Raw genomic sequence first — 20092 nt, forward strand, 5'->3', positions numbered from 1 at the left:
CATTGTAGTCTTCTGTACATAAAAATAGAGAGAAATGAAGTGTCAGGACAATGTGTGTGTATAGATATATACAGTGGTGTGAAAAAGTCCAGATTTTTAATTTTTTTGCATGTTTGTCACACTTTAATGTTTCAGATCATCAAACAAATTTAAATATTAATCAAAGATAACACAAGTAAACACAACATGGAGTTTTTAAATGAAGGTTTTTTTTTGTTTTTTTTTTATGAAGGGAAAACAAATTCAAAACCCACATGGCCCTGTGTGAAAAAGTGTTTGGCCAAAAAATGACCTGCATGGCAGAGTTCCAAGACGAAAACTGCTGCTGAGCAAAAAGAACATAAAGGTTTGTCTCAGTTTTGCCAGAAAACATCTTGATGAAGTCTTTTGGGAAAATACTCTGTGGACTGATGAGACAAAAGTTGAATTTTGTGGAAGGTGTGTGTCCCGTTACATCTGGTGTAAAAGTAGCACAGCATTTCAGAAAAAGAACATCTTACCAACAGTAAAATATGGTGGTGGTAGTGTGATGGTCTGGGGCTGCTTCAGGACCTGGAAGACTTGCTGTGATAAATGGAACCATGAATTCAGCTGTCTACCAAAAAATCCTGAAGGACAATGTCTGGCCATCTGTTCGTGACCTCAAGCTGAAGCGAACTTGGGTTCTGCAGCAGGACAATGATCCAAAACACACCAGCAAATCCACCTCTGAATGGCTGAAGAAAAACAAAATGAAGACTCTGGAGTGGCCTAGTCAAAGTCCTGACCTGAATCCTATTGAGATGCTGTGGCATGACCTTAAAAAGGCGGTTTATGCTCGAAAACCCTCCAATGTGGCTGAATTACAACAATTCTGCCAAGATGAGTGGGCCAAAATTCCTCCACAGCACTGTAACAGACTCATTGCAAGTTATCACAAATGCCTGATTGCAGTTGTTGCTGCTAAGGGTGGCCCAACCAGTTATTAGGTTTAGGGGGCAAGCACTTTTTCACACAGTGTTTATATATATATATCGAGGGTTGCGAACCAGAAGGGAGTAAATTACATTTTTGGTCAAATGGAGATATATACATCAAATGAAAGCTCTTAATGAGCTCTTTCTACTGGCAAAAGTACTGTCATCCATGAGTGTACAAATTTGTATTATAAACAATTGAAATCAGTACACAAAGTCAGATCAAACTATGGTATTTTTTTTGTTTTGGCTCTCCAGTAGAGTTGGTGAAATGTCACTTACGCCCTTCTGGTTCTCAACCCTCGATATATAGATAGGTAAAAAAGAAACATAATAATAATGACAATTTAATATCAAAGACAGCTGATAAGGTAAAGTAGTATTAAATATCTCCAATACCTTTACTATTAAAGCAGTTTTGTTTTGTTTTTAAATATTTGCTTGCAATTCCAGACATTTTACTTATTTACTGAAGGATTCCTCATAAAGAAAATGAACCTGCTCACTGAGGGATCAAATAATTTATTCTGTTCTTCAGAGTCACTGATTAAACATTCAAAAAAATTAAATCAAGTTATTGAGGAGACAAAGGAAAGGACTTCATCCTAGCTTTCATGAAACCACTTTTAAATTTGTTTAGCAATGTAACATTAAGTAACAATGGCTTATTGTGGTTTTGATGTGTTTTCCATAATCAACTTTGTGAAGCTTTCTGTATTTGACAGAAGGAGAATTTCCCCTTGAAGTCATTTTATAATATAAATGACAATGTCAATAATGACAGTATTATAATTTGAGTTCATCATGTATTTTTATAAATTTGAAAAACAAAGTACAGTAACAAAGTAGCTAGGAGGTGGTGATGGCGCAGTGGATAAGACACATGCCTTTGGTGTGAGAGACCCGGGTTCGAATCCACTGTGAGACACCAATGTGTCCCTGAGCAAGACACTTAACCCCCTAGTTGCTCCAGAGGCGTGCGACCTCTGACATATATAGCAATTGTAAGTCGCTTTGGATAAAAGCGTCAGCTAAATGAATAAATGTAAGTCATCCATAGTAGGCTAACAGACAATTATTAGAAAGATCCTCAGTAAGCAATTCAGTTCATTTAAATATAAAAATTGAGCTCCTGAATGTGAAGATAAATCTGAAGCAATCTGATAGCAATCAGCACTCTTCTGTACTTCATAAGAAAATGTGACTATGAATTTAATTTTAGTGATTGCCTAAATAAATAAATGCAACTTCAGTGTCTGTCGTATTCTAATGGAATATTTTCAACAGTTTCTCTCCAGGTTTCTTTGGCTTTTGATGCAACTCGTCACATGTTTCAGCACCGTGGATGGAGGACAGAGATTGATCTGTATCATCTTGGCTCGTGTACAAAACTGGATACCAAAGAAAGTTTTAGTGTGGTCATGTGATCAGAGAGATTTTTTGTGGCTGACTTATCAGTTTTTATCAGTCTTCATGCTTTTGTATTTGGTTGTAAAGAAGCTGTTCTGGCGTGAACATAAATCTTATTTGCTTGAAGGTTAGTATCTAGTAGTTTTGACTGCACTGTTGTATCTTACGTTCATGTCTGTCATTTGTTACTGTGAAAGTGGAAGGCAGTTTTTTAATTGCAATTTGAAATTATTTATTCTTTTAAAATTTAAAGTAAATTAAATGTATAATTTTGCTACATTATTATGTGGATAATGGCAACTTATCTCATTACATTTGAAAAATCAGATGATTCATTTCACTCTTCAACACCCTTTTCTTTTTTTATTTATTTTATTAAAACATTTTCATTATCTGTACACCTGGAACAGGAAAACAGTAACATGAAGAAACAGATCACAGGAACCACAGACTGACTCAAACTCAGAAAAAACACCACCAACAGAGATCAACTGTATTACATAATAACAATTAAAATGTGCTTTTGCTTCCCTTGGTGGATAAATACTCAGACTGGTGTTCTAGTTGGAAGCGATAGTCCTGTCGATCCAGGAGCGCAGCTGGGAGATGCGGGCGTAGACTACTGGAAAACGGGTGTCACAAGTGCTTCTTCCCCAGGACACAGAGCCCACCAGAGTCCAGACCCCTGAACGCTCACACACCAGAGGACCACCAGAATCACCCTGTGGAAAACACACAATTGAGATTGAACAGAAGCAACATTGATACGATAATGTGTTTGTCTTGATCTGTTTTCATGTACCATGCAAGATGAGGATCCAGCTCCTCCAGCACAGATCATGGAATCAGTGATAGTGTTCTGACCCCAGATCTGTCTGCACACAGCAGGACTCGTGATGGGGATGCCTGTTTGCTGCAGGATCATAGGGCTCGCTAAAAAAGAAAAAGCGAGAAAAAAAAGTCATGTAAAGTACAACAATAATTCTTGCAGTTCATCTTTGTTTCACAGCTGACTTACTTGTGGTGGCAGTTTGGCCCCAGCCAGTGGTGAAGCAGCGGGTTCCAGGCAGGATGCTGATGGTTGATGGAGCCAGACATACAGGAGAGATACGGGGAGTAAATGTGACTGGAGACGACAGTTTCAGCAGAGCAATGTCATTGTTGATAGTCGTGCGGCTGTAGAGCGGATGGGTGATGACCTGCACATACACAAAAGATGGATGAACGGTTACTAGCCAAAGCTTTATAAAAGATATAAAGCTTTATTCATTTCTGTTGTCATTTGAGATTAAGGTATGACTTTTTCTTATATGCTGAATTTTATGTTCATGAACTATCGTTGATCTCTAATTTTGTTATTCATCTCTGAAATCAATAAAGATTGTTACCTTGGAAACTAGTTTGATCTGGATGGGTTCAACATTGGAGCCACGATCATGTTCTCCAAGAATGACACGGTAATTGCTGACCCTAAAAAGAGAGATAAAGAAAAAAATGAATAGATAAAAGACAGACAGAAAGCAGACAGAGCATCTGTTAAACACTATTGTATGTGATGTTTGTCAGATTGAAGACTCTTACGCAGCAGCGCAGTGGGCAGCAGTGAGAACCCAGTTCTGGTTGATCAGGGATCCTCCGCAGAAGTGGAAACCATTGGGGAGCTGTTTCAAAGGTAAAAGCATTGAAAACATGACATTTACTCTTTAAACAAATCAGACAAACGTGTGTTTGAAAAACAGTCGAGTTACCTGGAGAGAGACCTGCCAGGGCCAAGAACCAGAGATGGCATTCTGTCCGTTCACAATCCTGCTGCCGATCGTCTGTGGTTTAATCGCAGGCACTCCACAACCTGTTATTACAGAACACAACACATTGTTCATGAGACAAGAATGAGACAGGAAGCTCTTAAGGCAGGTTTTGCATTTCCTAAATATATTTACCCATCATTATTCTTGCAAACTGAAGGAGACACTTACCCAGAGCAGAGGCCACCAGGGCAAGGCAGGTGATGGAGAAGATGGTGAAGGTCATGATGTAGATGAGTGTGTGATGGATCTCACTGATGTATCTGTAGGTGCTCTCTCTTGCTTTTATATCATTTACAGCAGCTGATCAATCTGAGACGTGATGGAGGACCATCCCATCAGCTCCAGTGAGCTCATAGATGAGGAATGTTTAGATCTGTTATCGCTGGAGACAATCTGCATCTTCATTGTCCAGAGAAGGTGATTTACAAGCAAAGAGGAGGGACCTTCTCCATTCTTTGACCTTGAGAAGGTGTTTGCAGCTTCTGTATGTTTCCTGGAGAAGCATCATACTTTCACTTCTGTCACTGTATGTTATGAAATGTTTTCAGTGGAAAACATTTTTGTTGTTGCTGTTGTCTGTTGTGACATTTTGATTAATTCAAGTCAGTGATGCTGATCAGGAAGAGATTGAAATAGTCAGTTATGAGAACTGCACTGAAGATAACAAACAGTCAAACTATAAAACAGACAGTAAAACTGGTTCTTGTAGGACATCTTATCATAGCCACCGAAAAGAGCTGACATCAAGTCAAGCATTTTCTCTCAACATTTAACAATATTTAGCTTTAACTGCACTCCTCAGCAACGTTACATGCATTTCAAGGGATGTTTTCTAGAAAGCACAATAGTACAGTAAATTCTATTAAGTTTTATCTATTCATTTTTTACCTGTACAAAATTAAAATAATACATTCTTTAATAACTTCAAATAATGAATAAAACACACATATAACAAATACATTAAATTATCAATTAAAATGCCCCATCGGGACAAGACCATGGGAATCAGATAAGCCATTTACACAATCTGACATGGCTGCGGTTGGAATTGAACTGCGGGTTTCGTCTGGCCAGAGAAGAACTGGCCCCCCGACTGAGCCTGGTTTCTCCCAAGGTTTTTTTCTTCATTCTGTCACAGAAGGAGTTTTGGTTCCTTGCCGCTGTCGCCTCTGGCTTGCTCAGTTGGGAACACTTAATTTCTAGCGATTATCATCAATTTGATTGCACAGATACTATTTAAACTGAACTGAGCTAGACAATGACATCTCTGAATTCAATAATGAAATGTCTTTAACTGAAAATTGAGTGTTTAGTCTTATCATTATACATTACATTTACATTTATGCATTTAGCAGACGCTTTTATCCAAAGCGACTTACATTGTATTCAAGTTACAGTTTTTACATTTTTATCAGCTCTTGCTTTCCCTGGGAATCGAACCCATGACCTTGGCGTTGCTAGCGCCATGCTCTACTAATTGAGCTACAGGAAAGCTGTACATTACTGACACTCTATCCTCCAATTTGATACTGTTAAGTGCTTTGACACAATCTGTATTGTTAAAAGCGCTATATAAATAAAGGTGACTTGACTTGACTTTAGTCATTTATTTATTGTAATTGTTTGTTTAGGAACAGAATTAATGTAGGAAAGTTTTTTTTTTTTTTACATTTGCAATTTAAAATAATGCCTGAGTGAATGCATTGAAATAAAAGCTAGCTCTTAGGACTTTATTTTGATTCGATGTGGTTTAACACGTATGTGTACAGCATAAAGCATTGGGATATGTTTCGGGTTACTCGAGAACAACAAAATAGAACAAGTGAATTACTTTATATAATCAACATTTGAAAACTTCCTTCCTCATCATTTCTGTAAATCAAACTTCTGAATGTTTTTTTTTTTTTTTTATAGAGGAAACTGCTTTCAAAACATTTTTATATTTATCATGTCACTCTCAGTTCTGCTGAGAAGTTTTTCTTTTTTTTTTTTTTAAGTTTTTACAAGAACAACAAAATACAAGTGAAGTACTTTACATAATCAAACCCCTTCTTCCTCATTTCTTTTAATCGAACTTCTGAATGGGATTCTTTCTTCTAAAGGAAACTGCTTTCAAGACATTGTTGTATTTATCACGTCTCTCTTAGTTCGACGAACCATCAAAAACCAGCAAGATAATCCGGCTCCTCTAGATGTAAACCATGTGGTTTGGTCAGATTCTTATACAGTTTTATTTCTTGCCAAGATGACTAAACACAGTAACCAGAACTTTTTAAACTTGATTTTTTATGCAGCTGGGTAATAGATGTTAGTATATGTGAATGTGAATGTTAGTATAGTTTGTCCTGAAGAGGATCCTTCAGATACAGTGTTAGTCTGAATTTCTAACAATAAATAAGCATTGATAAGCAATCCACACCTAAAATATTCCAGAATGTTCGGTGACAACATATATGACAAAAATGATGGTCACACTGTTCTCTAATAAGCTCCTGGACAGTCTGTATTCTTGAACTCACTAGTTTTTCTGGTCATTAGTTTGTCATTCTCTCAGACGGGGAAAGAATGAAGCTTTAAAGATCTGCTTCTGTGAACTTACTTCATGTATCTTATGCAATCCAGCTAAGACACGCACCTTTAAACATTTAGCTATGAGGAGGAGGTGTAGTTTTGTGGGTAATAGGATGAACATTTTTGAGATAAACATTCTTTTGCTAAGACATGAACCTCAAGGAAGAGACATGATTAAAAACACTTATTGTATAAGCTTATTGGGAATCATTGTTTTGGTCACCAGTGGAGATGCCCAACTTTACATATCCAGACTGCCTTCTGTTTGTTGATTGACTGATCATGAAGTTATGCCATAATGCTCTTGCTTTTACTCATTCAGTAGTCTCCCGTACATTAAAATAGAAAGAACAGTAATGTCAAGGACAGCTGATTAGGTAAAGCAGTATCAAATAACTTCAGAACCTTTACCATTAAAACAGTTTGGGTTTGTTTTTATAATATTTTCTTTATAATCCGTTCATTTATTTAGTTAGATACTGCATGATTACTCAAAGCAAATGATCCTGTCACTGAGGGATGAATGATGTAGAAATGTATTCTGCTCTTCAGAATCACTGACAAAAAGTTCAAATACATTTAGATCAGGTGATAGAGGAGACAACAGAGACTGGACTTCATCATAGTGTTCATGAAACCACTGCTGAATTTGTTGAGCGATAAAACTACATAAATGGCTTATTGTGAAGGAGAATTTTCCCTTGAATTCATTTTATAGTATTCCTCATGACAATGTCAATAATGACAGTATTATAATTTCCTTAATTAAATTAATATTTAATTTTGCTGTATTACTATGTGGATAATGGTTACTTATCTCATTACATTTTAAAATAATCCGATTAATCTCCAACACATTCTTCTTTTTTTCTTTATCTTTTATGAAAACATTTTTTTATCTCCCAAAATGCGTAATAAATATGCTTTTATTCCCGGTGTCCTCATATGAGGACATGTATGAAATCAGCGTCCTGTTTCGCAACAGAAAGTCATATTTTGATTTGAAAGCCCATAACATTTTCCTGAGATGTTGATTTATGACACACGATTTAAAAATTAGACAGATTTAAATGATAATTACAAAATATCATATTTCCATAAGAGTGTCACTAAATTAATTTCAAACATTTTTGAAGACCAAGGAGAGGGAGTGGCCATGGTGAAACATCCAATCATTTGGTATCTCTGAAAAGCCCTGAATGTGCTCTGTACATGACATTCTGACTTAAAACTATGGCATGTATAGTCTCAGAGAAATTCTCTAAAATATAATGTCCTCATATGAGTCCGCAGGGTCTTAAGGGGTTAACATAGTGTAAATAGAATCTGTAGCTATTTGAACTTAGTGTAAATAGCATCTATCTCTAAGAAAATATGGTATTTGCACTAATGGGTAGCGACTATTTGCACCGTGTCGATGCAATCTAATTGCTATTTACACTTATAGTGCAAATAGCCGCTGCCTATTAACATTGTGTAATCCCCCCATCACTGCTTTCAAAACATTTTTATATTTACCACATTTCTCTCAGTTCTGTGAACCATCAAAAACCAGCAAGATAATCTGGCTCTAGTTCTAAATCATGTTGTTTGTCAGATTCTGATATTTGATTTCTCTCCAAGATGACTAAACACTGCAACCAGAACTTGTTTAAAACTTGATTCATATGTAATTGGGTAGCAGATGTTTAATGAATGCTAGTGTAGTCTGTCCTGAAGAGGATCCTTCAGATACAGTGTTAGCAGTCTTAATTTACAACACTAAATAATCAATAATAACTTGCACTATGGCTTGGTTAATGAAAAGTGAAAGCTGAAAGATTTATGGAACATCAGTCATTTCCTAATATAAGTCAAATATTCCAAGTGATGGTAGTTTGTAAAGGTTATATATACAAGCCTAAACACACATGCAGTAAGTTTCTTTGGCTGTTGGTGAGTTAGACATTTGTGAAAAGACCACAGTAACAAATGTTTCAGAATCAAGGACAGAGAAAAAAAAAGGGGGGGGGGGGGGCACAACACTCACTGTCTTAGTATAAAGATGCAACATCATGTGATCAGAAGGTATTTAGGTTTAGGTCTGAAGTGGCTGTCAGTGTTTATCGATCGTCATGTCTTTGTGTTTGGTGGTATGAGAACATCATGTTAATGTGATTTCCTTAAAAATAATCTCCGTTGTGTCACTATTTTCACTATTATCATACTTTAAAATGTACCTAATGAAAGGTTACCTAAAAAAAAAGGAAACATTTTTAGGTACTAAATAAAAATTATTTTATTTCTCAATATAATTACATACACAGTCTAATTGTGCATAACTTTTTGTTTGCTTTATAGCTAAATTTATATTCCCAGTGCCCGATTTAATTTAAATAATAATTGTTATTCTATCAAACATTGTTAAAACATTACTTAAGATTTAATTGAATCAGTGACTAGTATGTTTGTGTGTCTGATTTGAACCTTTGATATGGGACATCATTTACAGTGAAAAACAGTGCAAGTCTCCACAAACTATTGTTGGATTTATAGTAACCTAATTATTGTGCAATCATCTCAGGTTATCTATTTTAAAATAAAAAAGCAGCAAAAAGTGGTTTTAGTTTCAGTTTTAGTCATCAGTGCAGCTCTGGTTTGATTTAGATCTGAAATACTTCAGTGACAACAATGCAAGTCAACAATGATGGTCTCCAATCAGCTCCTGCACAGTCCCTGTTCTTGAACTGAGTTTGTCTGGTCAGTAGCTTGTCATTGTGTCAGACTGGGCAAAAATGTCACTTTACCAGTTCTGCTTCTGTGAACTGGAAAGAGACCAGGAAGAGACATAATTAACTACAATGCAGCTTATTGGAAATAGTTGTTTTTGTCACCAGTGGAGAGGCTCAACTTAACATATGCAGTCTGCCTTCTGTTTGTCATCTTGATGATAATCAACTTGCTGATCGTGAAGTTTTGTTATAATGCTCTAGCTTCTGCTCATTGTAGTCTTCTGTACATAAAAATAGAGAGAAATGAAGTGTCAGGACAATGTGTGTGTATAGATATATACAGTGGTGTGAAAAAGTCCAGATTTTTAATTTTTTTGCATGTTTGTCACACTTTAATGTTTCAGATCATCAAACAAATTTAAATATTAATCAAAGATAACACAAGTAAACACAACATGGAGTTTTTAAATGAAGGTTTTTTTTTTTTTATGAAGGGAAAACAAATTCAAAACCCACATGGCCCTGTGTGAAAAAGTGTTTGGCCAAAAAATGACCTGCATGGCAGAGTTCCAAGACGAAAACTGCTGCTGAGCAAAAAGAACATAAAGGTTTGTCTCAGTTTTGCTAGAAAACATCTTGATGATCCCCAAGTCTTTTGGGAAAATACTCTGTGGACTGATGAGACAAAAGTTGAATTTTGTGGAAGGTGTGTGTCCCGTTACATCTGGTGTAAAAGTAGCACAGCATTTCAGAAAAAGAACATCTTACCAACAGTAAAATATGGTGGTGGTAGTGTGATGGTCTGGGGCTGCTTAAGGACCTGGAAGACTTGCTGTGATAAATGGAACCATGAATTCAGCTGTCTACCAAAAAATCCTGAAGGACAATGTCTGGCCATCTGTTCGTGACCTCAAGCTGAAGCGAACTTGGGTTCTGCAGCAGGACAATGATCCAAAACACACCAGCAAATCCACCTCTGAATGGCTGAAGAAAAACAAAATGAAGACTTTGGAGTGGCCTAGTCAAAGTCCTGACCTGAATCCTATTGAGATGCTGTGGCATGACCTTAAAAAGGCGGTTTATGCTCGAAAACCCTCCAATGTGGCTGAATTACAACAATTCTGCCAAGATGAGTGGGCCAAAATTCCTCCACAGCGCTGTAACAGACTCATTGCAAGTTATCACAAATGCCTGATTGCAGTTGTTGCTGCTAAGGGTGGCCCAACCAGTTATTAGGTTTAGGGGGCAAGCACTTTTTCACACAGTGTTTACTTGTGTTATCTTTGTTTAATATTTAAATTTGTTTGATGATCTGAAACTTTAAAGTGTGACAAACATGCAAAAAAAAAAAAAATAAATTAGGAAAGGGACCAACACTTTTTCACACCACTGTATATATATATATATATATATATATAATATATATACATATATAAAATATATATATATATATATATATATATATATATATATATATTTATATATATATGTATATATATATATGTATATATATCGAGGGTTGCGAACCAGAAGGGAGTAAATGACATTTTTGGTCAAATGGAGATATATACATCAAATGAAAGCTCTTAATGAGCTCTTTCTACTGGCAAAAGTACTGTCATCCATGAGTGTACAAATTTGTATTATAAACAATTGAAATCAGTACACAAAGTCAGATCAAACTATGGTATTTTTTTTGTTTTGGCTCTCCAGTAGAGTTGGTGAAATGTCACTTACGCCCTTCTGGTTCTCAACCCTCGATATATAGATAGGTAAAAAAGAAACATAATAATAATGACAATTTAATATCAAAGACAGCTGATAAGGTAAAGTAGTATTAAATATCTCCAATACCTTTACTATTAAAGCAGTTTTGTTTTGTTTTTAAATATTTGCTTGCAATTCCAGACATTTTAGTTATTTACTGAAGGATTCCTCATAAAGAAAATGAACCTGCTCACTGAGGGATCAAATAATTTATTCTGTTCTTCAGAGTCACTGATTAAACATTCAAAAAAATTAAATCAAGTTATTGAGGAGACAAAGGAAAGGACTTCATCCTAGCTTTCATGAAACCACTTTTAAATTTGTTTAGCAATGTAACATTAAGTAACAATGGCTTATTGTGGTTTTGATGTGTTTTCCATAATCAACTTTGTGAAGCTTTCTGTATTTGACAGAAGGAGAATTTCCCCTTGAAGTCATTTTATAATATAAATGACAATGTCAATAATGACAGTATTATAATTTGAGTTCATCATGTATTTTTATAAATTTGAAAAACAAAGTACAGTAACAAAGTAGCTAGGAGGTGGTGATGGCGCAGTGGATAAGACACATGCCTTTGGTGTGAGAGACCCGGGTTCGAATCCACTGTGAGACACCAATGTGTCCCTGAGCAAGACACTTAACCCCCTAGTTGCTCCAGAGGCGTGCGACCTCTGACATATATAGCAATTGTAAGTCGCTTTGGATAAAAGCGTCAGCTAAATGAATAAATGTAAATGTAAGTCATCCATAGTAGGCTAACAGACAATTATTAGAAAGATCCTCAGTAAGCAATTCAGTTCATTTAAATATAAAAATTGAGCTCCTGAATGTGAAGATAAATCTGAAGCAATCTGATAGCAATCAGCACTCTTCTGTACTTCATAATAAAATGTGACTATGAATTTAATTTTAGTGATTGCCTAAATAAATAAATGCAACTTCAGTGTCTGTCGTATTCTAATGGAATATTTTCAACAGTTTCTCTCCAGGTTTCTTTGGCTTTTGATGAAACTCGTCACATGTTTCAGCACCGTGGATGGAGGACAGAGATTGATCTGTATCATCTTGGCTCGTGTACAAAACTGGATACCAAAGAAAGTTTTAGTGTGGTCATGTGATCAGAGAGATTTTTGTGGCTGACTTATCAGTTTTTATCAGTCTTCATGCTTTTGTATTTGGTTGTAAAGAAGCTGTTCTGGCGTGAACATAAATCTTATTTGCTTGAAGGTTAGTATCTAGTAGTTTTGACTGCACTGTTGTATCTTACGTTCATGTCTGTCATTTGTTACTGTGAAAGTGGAAGGCAGTTTTTTAATTGCAATTTGAAATTATTTATTCTTTTAAAATTTAAAGTAAATTAAATGTATAATTTTGCTACATTATTATGTGGATAATGGCAACTTATCTCATTACATTTGAAAAATCAGATGATTCATTTCACTCTTCAACACACTTTTCTTTTTTTATTTATTTTATTAAAACATTTTCATTATCTGTACACCTGGAACAGGAAAACAGTAACATGAAGAAACAGATCACAGGAACCACAGACTGACTCAAACTCAGAAAAAACACCACCAACAGAGATCAACTGTATTACATAATAACAATTAAAATGTGCTTTTGCTTCCCTTGGTGGATAAATACTCAGACTGGTGTTCTAGTTGGAAGCGATAGTCCTGTCGATCCAGGAGCGCAGCTGGGAGATGCGGGCGTAGACTACTGGAAAACGGGTGTCACAAGTGCTTCTTCCCCAGGACACAGAGCCCACCAGAGTCCAGACCCCTGAACGCTCACACACCAGAGGACCACCAGAATCACCCTGTGGAAAACTCACAATTGAGATTGAACAGAAGCAACATTGATACGATAATGTGTTTGTCTTGATCTGTTTTCATGTACCATGCAAGATGAGGATCCAGCTCCTCCAGCACAGATCATGGAATCGGTGATAGTGTTCTGACCCCAGATCTGTCTGCACACAGCAGGACTCGTGATGGGGATGCCTGTTTGCTGCAGGATCATAGGGCTCGCTAAAAAAGAAAAAGCGAGAAAAAAAAGTAATGTAAAGTACAACAATAATTCTTGCAGTTCATCTTTGTTTCACAGCTGACTTACTTGTGGTGGCAGTTTGACCCCAGCCAGTGGTGAAGCAGCGGGTTCCAGGCAGGATGCTGATGGTTGATGGAGCCAGACATACAGGAGAGATACGGGGAGTAAATGTGACTGGAGACGACAGTTTCAGCAGAGCAATGTCATTGTTGATAGTCGTGCGGCTGTAGAGCGGATGGGTGATGACCTGCACATACACAAAAGATGGATGAACGGTTACTAGCCAAAGCTTTATAAAAGATATAAAGCTTTATTCATTTCTGTTGTCATTTGAGATTAAGGTATGACTTTTTCTTATATGCTGAATTTTATGTTCATGAACTATCGTTGATCTCTAATTTTGTTATTCATCTCTGAAATCAATAAAGATTGTTACCTTGGAAACTAGTTTGATCTGGATGGGTTCAACATTGGAGCCACGATCATGTTCTCCAAGAATGACACGGTAATTGCTGACCCTAAAAAGAGAGATAAAGAAAAAAATGAATAGATAAAAGACAGACAGAAAGCAGACAGAGCATCTGTTAAACACTATTGTATGTGATGTTTGTCAGATTGAAGACTCTTACGCAGCAGCGCAGTGGGCAGCAGTGAGAACCCAGTTCTGGTTGATCAGGGATCCTCCGCAGAAGTGGAAACCATTGGGGAGCTGTTTCAAAGGTAAAAGCATTGAAAACATAACATTTACTCTTTAAACAAATCAGACAAACGTGTGTTTAAAAAACAGTTGAGTTACCTGGAGAGAGACCTGCCAGGGCCAAGAACCAGAGATGGCATTCTGTCCGTTCACAATCCTGCTGCCGATCGTCTGTGGTTTAATCGCAGGCACTCCACAACCTGTTATTACAGAACACAACACATTGTTCATGAGACAAGAATGAGACAGGAAGCTCTTAAGGCAGGTTTTGCATTTCCTAAATATATTTACCCATCATTATTCTTGCAAACTGAAGGAGACACTTACCCAGAGCAGAGGCCACCAGGGCAAGGCAGGTGATGGAGAAGATGGTGAAGGTCATGATGTAGATGAGTGTGTGATGGATCTCACTGATGTATCTGTAGGTGCTCTCTCTTGCTTTTATATCATTTACAGCAGCTGATCAATCTGAGACGTGATGGAGGACCATCCCATCAGCTCCAGTGAGCTCATAGATGAGGAATGTTTAGATCTGTTATCGCTGGAGACAATCTGCATCTTCATTGTCCAGAGAAGGTGATTTACAAGCAAAGAGGAGGGACCTTCTCCATTCTTTGACCTTGAGAAGGTGTTTGCAGCTTCTGTATGTTTCCTGGAGAAGCATCATACTTTCACTTCTGTCACTGTATGTTATGAAATGTTTTCAGTGGAAAACATTTTTGTTGTTGCTGTTGTCTGTTGTGACATTTTGATTAATTCAAGTCAGTGATGCTGATCAGGAAGAGATTGAAATAGTCAGTTATGAGAACTGCGCTGAAGATAACAGTCAAACTATAAAACAGACAGTAAAACTGGTTCTTGTAGGACATCTTATCATAGCCACCGAAAAGAGCTGACATCAAGTCAAGCATTTTCTCTCAACATTTAACAATATTTAGCTTTAACTGCAATCCTCAGCAACGTTACATGCATTTCAAGGGATGTTTTCTAGAATACACAATAGTACGCTAAATTCTATTAAGTTTTATCTATTCATTTTTTACCTGTACAAAATTAAAATAATACATTCTTTAATAACTTCAAATAATGAATAAAACACACATATAACAAATACAATAAATTATCAATTAAAATGCCCCATCGGGACAAGACCATGGGAATCAGATAAGCCCTTTACACAATCTGACATGGCTGCGGTTGGAATTGAACTGCGGGTTTCGTCTGGCCAGAGAAGAACTGGCCCCCCGACTGAGCCTGGTTTCTCCCAAGGTTTTTTTCTTCATTCTGTCACAGAAGGAGTTTTGGTTCCTTGCCGCTGTCGCCTCTGGCTTGCTCAGTTGGGAACACTTCATTTCTAGCGATTATCATCAATTTGATTTCTCAGATACTATTTAAACTGAACTGAGCTAGACAATGACATCTCTGAATTCAATAATGAAATGTCTTTAACTGAAAATTGAGTGTTTAGTCTTATCATTATACATTACTGACACTCTATCCTCCAATTTGATACTGTTAAGTGCTTTGACACAATCTGTATTGTTAAAAGCGCTATATAAATAAAGGTGACTTGACTTGACTTTAGTCATTTATTTATTGTAATTGTTTGTTTAGGAACATAATTAATGTTGGAAAGTGTTTTTTTTTTTTTTTTTTTACATTTGCAATTTAAAATAATGCCTGAGTGAATGCATTGAAATAAAAGCTAGCTCTTAGGACTTTATTTTGATTTGATGTGGTTTAACACGTATGTGTACAGCATAAAGCATTGGGATATGTTTCGGGTTACTCGAGAACAACAAAATAGAACAAGTGAATTACTTTATATAATCAACATTTGAAAACTTCCTTCCTCATCATTTCTGTAAATCAAACTTCTGAATGTTTTTTTTTTTTATAGAGGAAACTGCTTTCAAAACATTTTTATATTTATCATGTCACTCTCAGTTCTGCTGAGAAGTTTTTTTTTTTTTTTTTTAGTTTTTACAAGAACAACAAAATACAAGTGAAGTACTTTACATAATCAAACCCCTTCTTCCTCATTTCTTTTAATCGAACTTCTGAATGGGATTCTTTCTTCTAAAGGAAACTGCTTTCAAGACATTGTTGTATTTATCACGTCTCTCTTAGTTCGACGAACCATCAAAAACCAGCAAGATAATCCGGCTCCTCTAGATGTAAACCATGTGGTTTGGTCAGATTCTTATACAGTTTTATTTCTTGCCAAGATGACTAAACACAGTAACCAGAACTTTTTAAACTTGATTTATGCAGCTGGGTAATAGATGTTAGTATATGTGAATGTGAATGTTAGTATAGTTTGTCCTGAAGAGGATCCTTCAGATACAGTGTTAGTCTGAATTTCTAACAATAAATAAGCATTGATAAGCAATCCACACCTAAAATATTCCAGAATGTTCGGTGACAACATATATGACAAAAATGATGGTCACACTGTTCTCTAATAAGCTCCTGGACAGTCTGTATTCTTGAACTCACTAGTTTTTCTGGTCATTGGTTGGTCATTCTCTCAGACGGGGAAAGAATGAAGCTTTAAAGATCTGCTTCTGTGAACTTACTTCATGTATCTTATGCAATCCAGCTAAGACACGCACCTTTAAACATTTAGCTATGAGGAGGAGGTGTAGTTTTGTGGGTAATAGGATGAACATTTTTGAGATAAACATTCTTTTGCTAAGACATGAACCTCAAGGAAGAAATATGATTAAAAACACTACAGCTTATTGGGAATCATTGTTTTGGTCACCAGTGGAGATGCCCAACTTTACATATCCAGACTGCCTTCTGTTTGTTGATTGACTGATCATGAAGTTATGCCATAATGCTCTTGCTTTTACTCATTCAGTAGTCTCCCATACATTAAAATAGAAAGAACAGTAATGTCAAGGACAGCTGATTAGGTAAAGCAGTATCAAATAACTTCAGAACCTTTACCATTAAAACAGTTTGGGTTTGTTTTTATAATATTTTCTTTATAATCCGTTCATTTATTTAGTTAGATACTGCATGATTACTCATAAAGCAAATGATCCTGTCACTGAGGGATGAATGATGTAGAAATGTATTCTGCTCTTCAGAATCACTGACAAAAAGTTCAAATACATTTAGATCAGGTGATAGAGGAGACAACAGAGACTGGACTTCATCATAGTGTTCATGAAACCACTGCTGAATTTGTTGAGCGATAAAACACTACATAAATGGCTTATTGTGAAGGAGAATTTTCCCTTGAATTCATTTTATAGTATTCCTCATGACAATGTCAATAATGACAGTATTATAATTTCCTTAATTAAATTAATATTTAATTTTGCTGTATTACTATGTGGATAATGGTTACTTATCTCATTACATTTTAAAATAATCCGATTAATCTCCAACACATTCTTCTTTTTTTCTTTATCTTTTATGAAAACATTTTTTTATCTCCCAAAATGCGTAATAAATATGCTTTTATTCCCGGTGTCCTCATATGAGGACATGTATGAAATCAGCGTCCTGTTTCGCAACAGAAAGTCATATTTTGATTTGAAAGCCCATAACATTTTCCTGAGATGTTGATTTATGACACACGATTTAAAAATTAGACAGATTTAAATGATAATTACAAAATATCATATTTCCATAAGAGTGTCACTAAATTAATTTCAAACATTTTTGAAGACCAAGGAGAGGGAGTGGCCATGGTGAAACATCCAATCATTTGGTATCTCTGAAAAGCCCTGAATGTGCTCTGTACATGACATTCTGACTTAAAACTATGGCATGTATAGTCTCAGAGAAATTCTCTAAAATATAATGTCCTCATATGAGTCCGCAGGGTCTTAAGGGGTTAACATAGTGTAAATAGAATCTGTAGCTATTTGAACTTAGTGTAAATAGCATCTATCTCTAAGAAAATATGGTATTTGCACTAATGGGTAGCGACTATTTGCACCGTGTCGATGCAATCTAATTGCTATTTACACTTATAGTGCAAATAGCCACTGCCTATTAACATTGTGTAATCCCCCCATCACTGCTTTCAAAACATTTTTATATTTACCACATTTCTCTCAGTTCTGTGAACCATCAAAAACCAGCAAGATAATCTGGCTCTAGTTCTAAATCATGTTGTTTGTCAGATTCTGATATTTGATTTCTCTCCAAGATGACTAAACACTGCAACCAGAACTTGTTTAAAACTTGATTCATATGTAATTGGGTAGCAGATGTTTAATGAATGCTAGTGTAGTCTGTCCTGAAGAGGATCCTTCAGATACAGTGTTAGCAGTCTTAATTTACAACACTAAATAATCAATAATAACTTGCACTATGGCTTGGTTAATGAAAAGTGAAAGCTGAAAGATTTATGGAACATCAGTCATTTCCTAATATAAGTCAAATATTCCAAGTGATGGTAGATTGTAAAGGTTATATATACAAGCCTAAACACACATGCAGTAAGTTTCTTTGGCTGTTGGTGAGTTAGACATTTGTGAAAAGACCACAGTAACAAATGTTTCAGAATCAAGGACAGATAAAAAAAGGGGGGGGGGGGGGGGGGGGCACAACACTCACTGTCTTAGTATAAAGATGCAACATCATGTGATCAGAAGGTATTTAGGTTTAGGTCTGAAGTGGCTGTCAGTGTTTATCGATCGTCATGTCTTTGTGTTTGGTGGTATGAGAACATCATGTTAATGTGATTTCCTTTAAAATAATCTCCGTTGTGTCACTATTTTCACTATTATCATACTTTAAAATGTACCTAATGAAAGGTTACCTAAAAAAAAAGGAAACATTTTTAGGTACTAAATAAAAATTATTTTATTTCTCAATATAATTACATACACAGTCTAATTGTGCATAACTTTTTGTTTGCTTTATAGCTAAATTTATATTCCCAGTGCCCGATTTAATTTAAATAATAATTGTTATTCTATCAAACATTGTTAAAACATTACTTAAGATTTAATTAAATCAGTGACTAGTATGTTTGTGTGTCTGATTTGAACCTTTGATATGGGACATCATTTACAGTGAAAAACAGTGCAAGTCTCCACAAACTATTGTTGGATTTATAGTAACCTAATTATTGTGCAATCATCTCAGGTTATCTATTTTAAAATAAAAAAGCAGCAAAAAGTGGTTTTAGTTTCAGTTTTAGTCATCAGTGCAGCTCTGGTTTGATTTAGATCTGAAATACTTCAGTGACAACAATGCAAGTCAACAATGATGGTCTCCAATCAGCTCCTGCACAGTCCCTGTTCTTGAACTGAGTTTGTCTGGTCAGTAGCTTGTCATTGTGTCAGACTGGGCAAAAATGTCACTTTACCAGTTCTGCTTCTGTGAACTGGAAAGAGACCAGGAAGAGACATAATTAACTACAATGCAGCTTATTGGAAATAGTTGTTTTTGTCACCAGTGGAGAGGCTCAACTTAACATATGCAGTCTGCCTTCTGTTTGTCATCTTGATGATAATCAACTTGCTGATCGTGAAGTTTTGTTATAATGCTCTAGCTTCTGCTCATTGTAGTCTTCTGTACATAAAAATAGAGAGAAATGAAGTGTCAGGACAATGTGTGTGTATAGATATATACAGTGGTGTGAAAAAGTCCAGATTTTTAATTTTTTTGCATGTTTGTCACACTTTAATGTTTCAGATCATCAAACAAATTTAAATATTAATCAAAGATAACACAAGTAAACACAACATGGAGTTTTTAAATGAAGGTTTTTTTTTTTTTTTTTTTTATGAAGGGAAAACAAATTCAAAACCCACATGGCCCTGTGTGAAAAAGTGTTTGGCCAAAAAATGACCTGCATGGCAGAGTTCCAAGACGAAAACTGCTGCTGAGCAAAAAGAACATAAAGGTTTGTCTCAGTTTTGCTAGAAAACATCTTGATGATCCCCAAGTCTTTTGGGAAAATACTCTGTGGACTGATGAGACAAAAGTTGAATTTTGTGGAAGGTGTGTGTCCCGTTACATCTGGTGTAAAAGTAGCACAGCATTTCAGAAAAAGAACATCTTACCAACAGTAAAATATGGTGGTGGTAGTGTGATGGTCTGGGGCTGCTTAAGGACCTGGAAGACTTGCTGTGATAAATGGAA

The 20092-nt window shown here is 35.9% G+C and overlaps 2 protein-coding genes and 1 long non-coding RNA gene across 3 annotated transcripts; 1 reads left to right on the plus strand and 2 right to left on the minus strand.

Moving 5' to 3' along the window:
• Positions 1-2441: 2441 nt before the first annotated feature.
• On the minus strand, positions 2442-4426 carry LOC306851404 (chymotrypsin-like protease CTRL-1). Its single transcript, XM_079387600.1, has 7 exons — positions 4343-4426; positions 4115-4215; positions 3948-4027; positions 3755-3836; positions 3385-3565; positions 3169-3299; positions 2442-3088 (listed from the first exon to the last, which is right to left on the minus strand). The coding sequence occupies exons 1-7, from the start codon at positions 4395-4397 to the stop codon at positions 2927-2929; spliced, it is 792 nt and encodes a 263-aa protein (XP_079243726.1). The 5' UTR covers positions 4398-4426; the 3' UTR covers positions 2442-2926.
• On the plus strand, positions 3513-4610 carry LOC306851405. The gene is made up of 4 exons (XR_013782488.1): positions 3513-3659; positions 3747-3823; positions 3933-4038; positions 4472-4610. It is a non-coding gene; the product is annotated as an uncharacterized lncRNA (long non-coding RNA).
• Positions 4611-12259: 7649 nt separating this feature from the next.
• On the minus strand, positions 12260-15547 carry LOC306851265 (chymotrypsin-like protease CTRL-1). Its single transcript, XM_079387426.1, has 6 exons — positions 14303-15547; positions 14075-14175; positions 13908-13987; positions 13715-13796; positions 13345-13525; positions 12260-13259 (listed from the first exon to the last, which is right to left on the minus strand). Exons 1-6 carry the CDS (start codon positions 14355-14357, stop codon positions 13060-13062), a joined length of 699 nt encoding a protein of 232 aa, XP_079243552.1. The 5' UTR covers positions 14358-15547; the 3' UTR covers positions 12260-13059.
• Positions 15548-20092: the final 4545 nt, after the last annotated feature.

This window comes from Barbus barbus (assembly GCF_936440315.1).
Source record: "Barbus barbus genome assembly, chromosome: 31".
Lineage (NCBI taxonomy): Eukaryota > Metazoa > Chordata > Actinopteri > Cypriniformes > Cyprinidae > Barbus > Barbus barbus.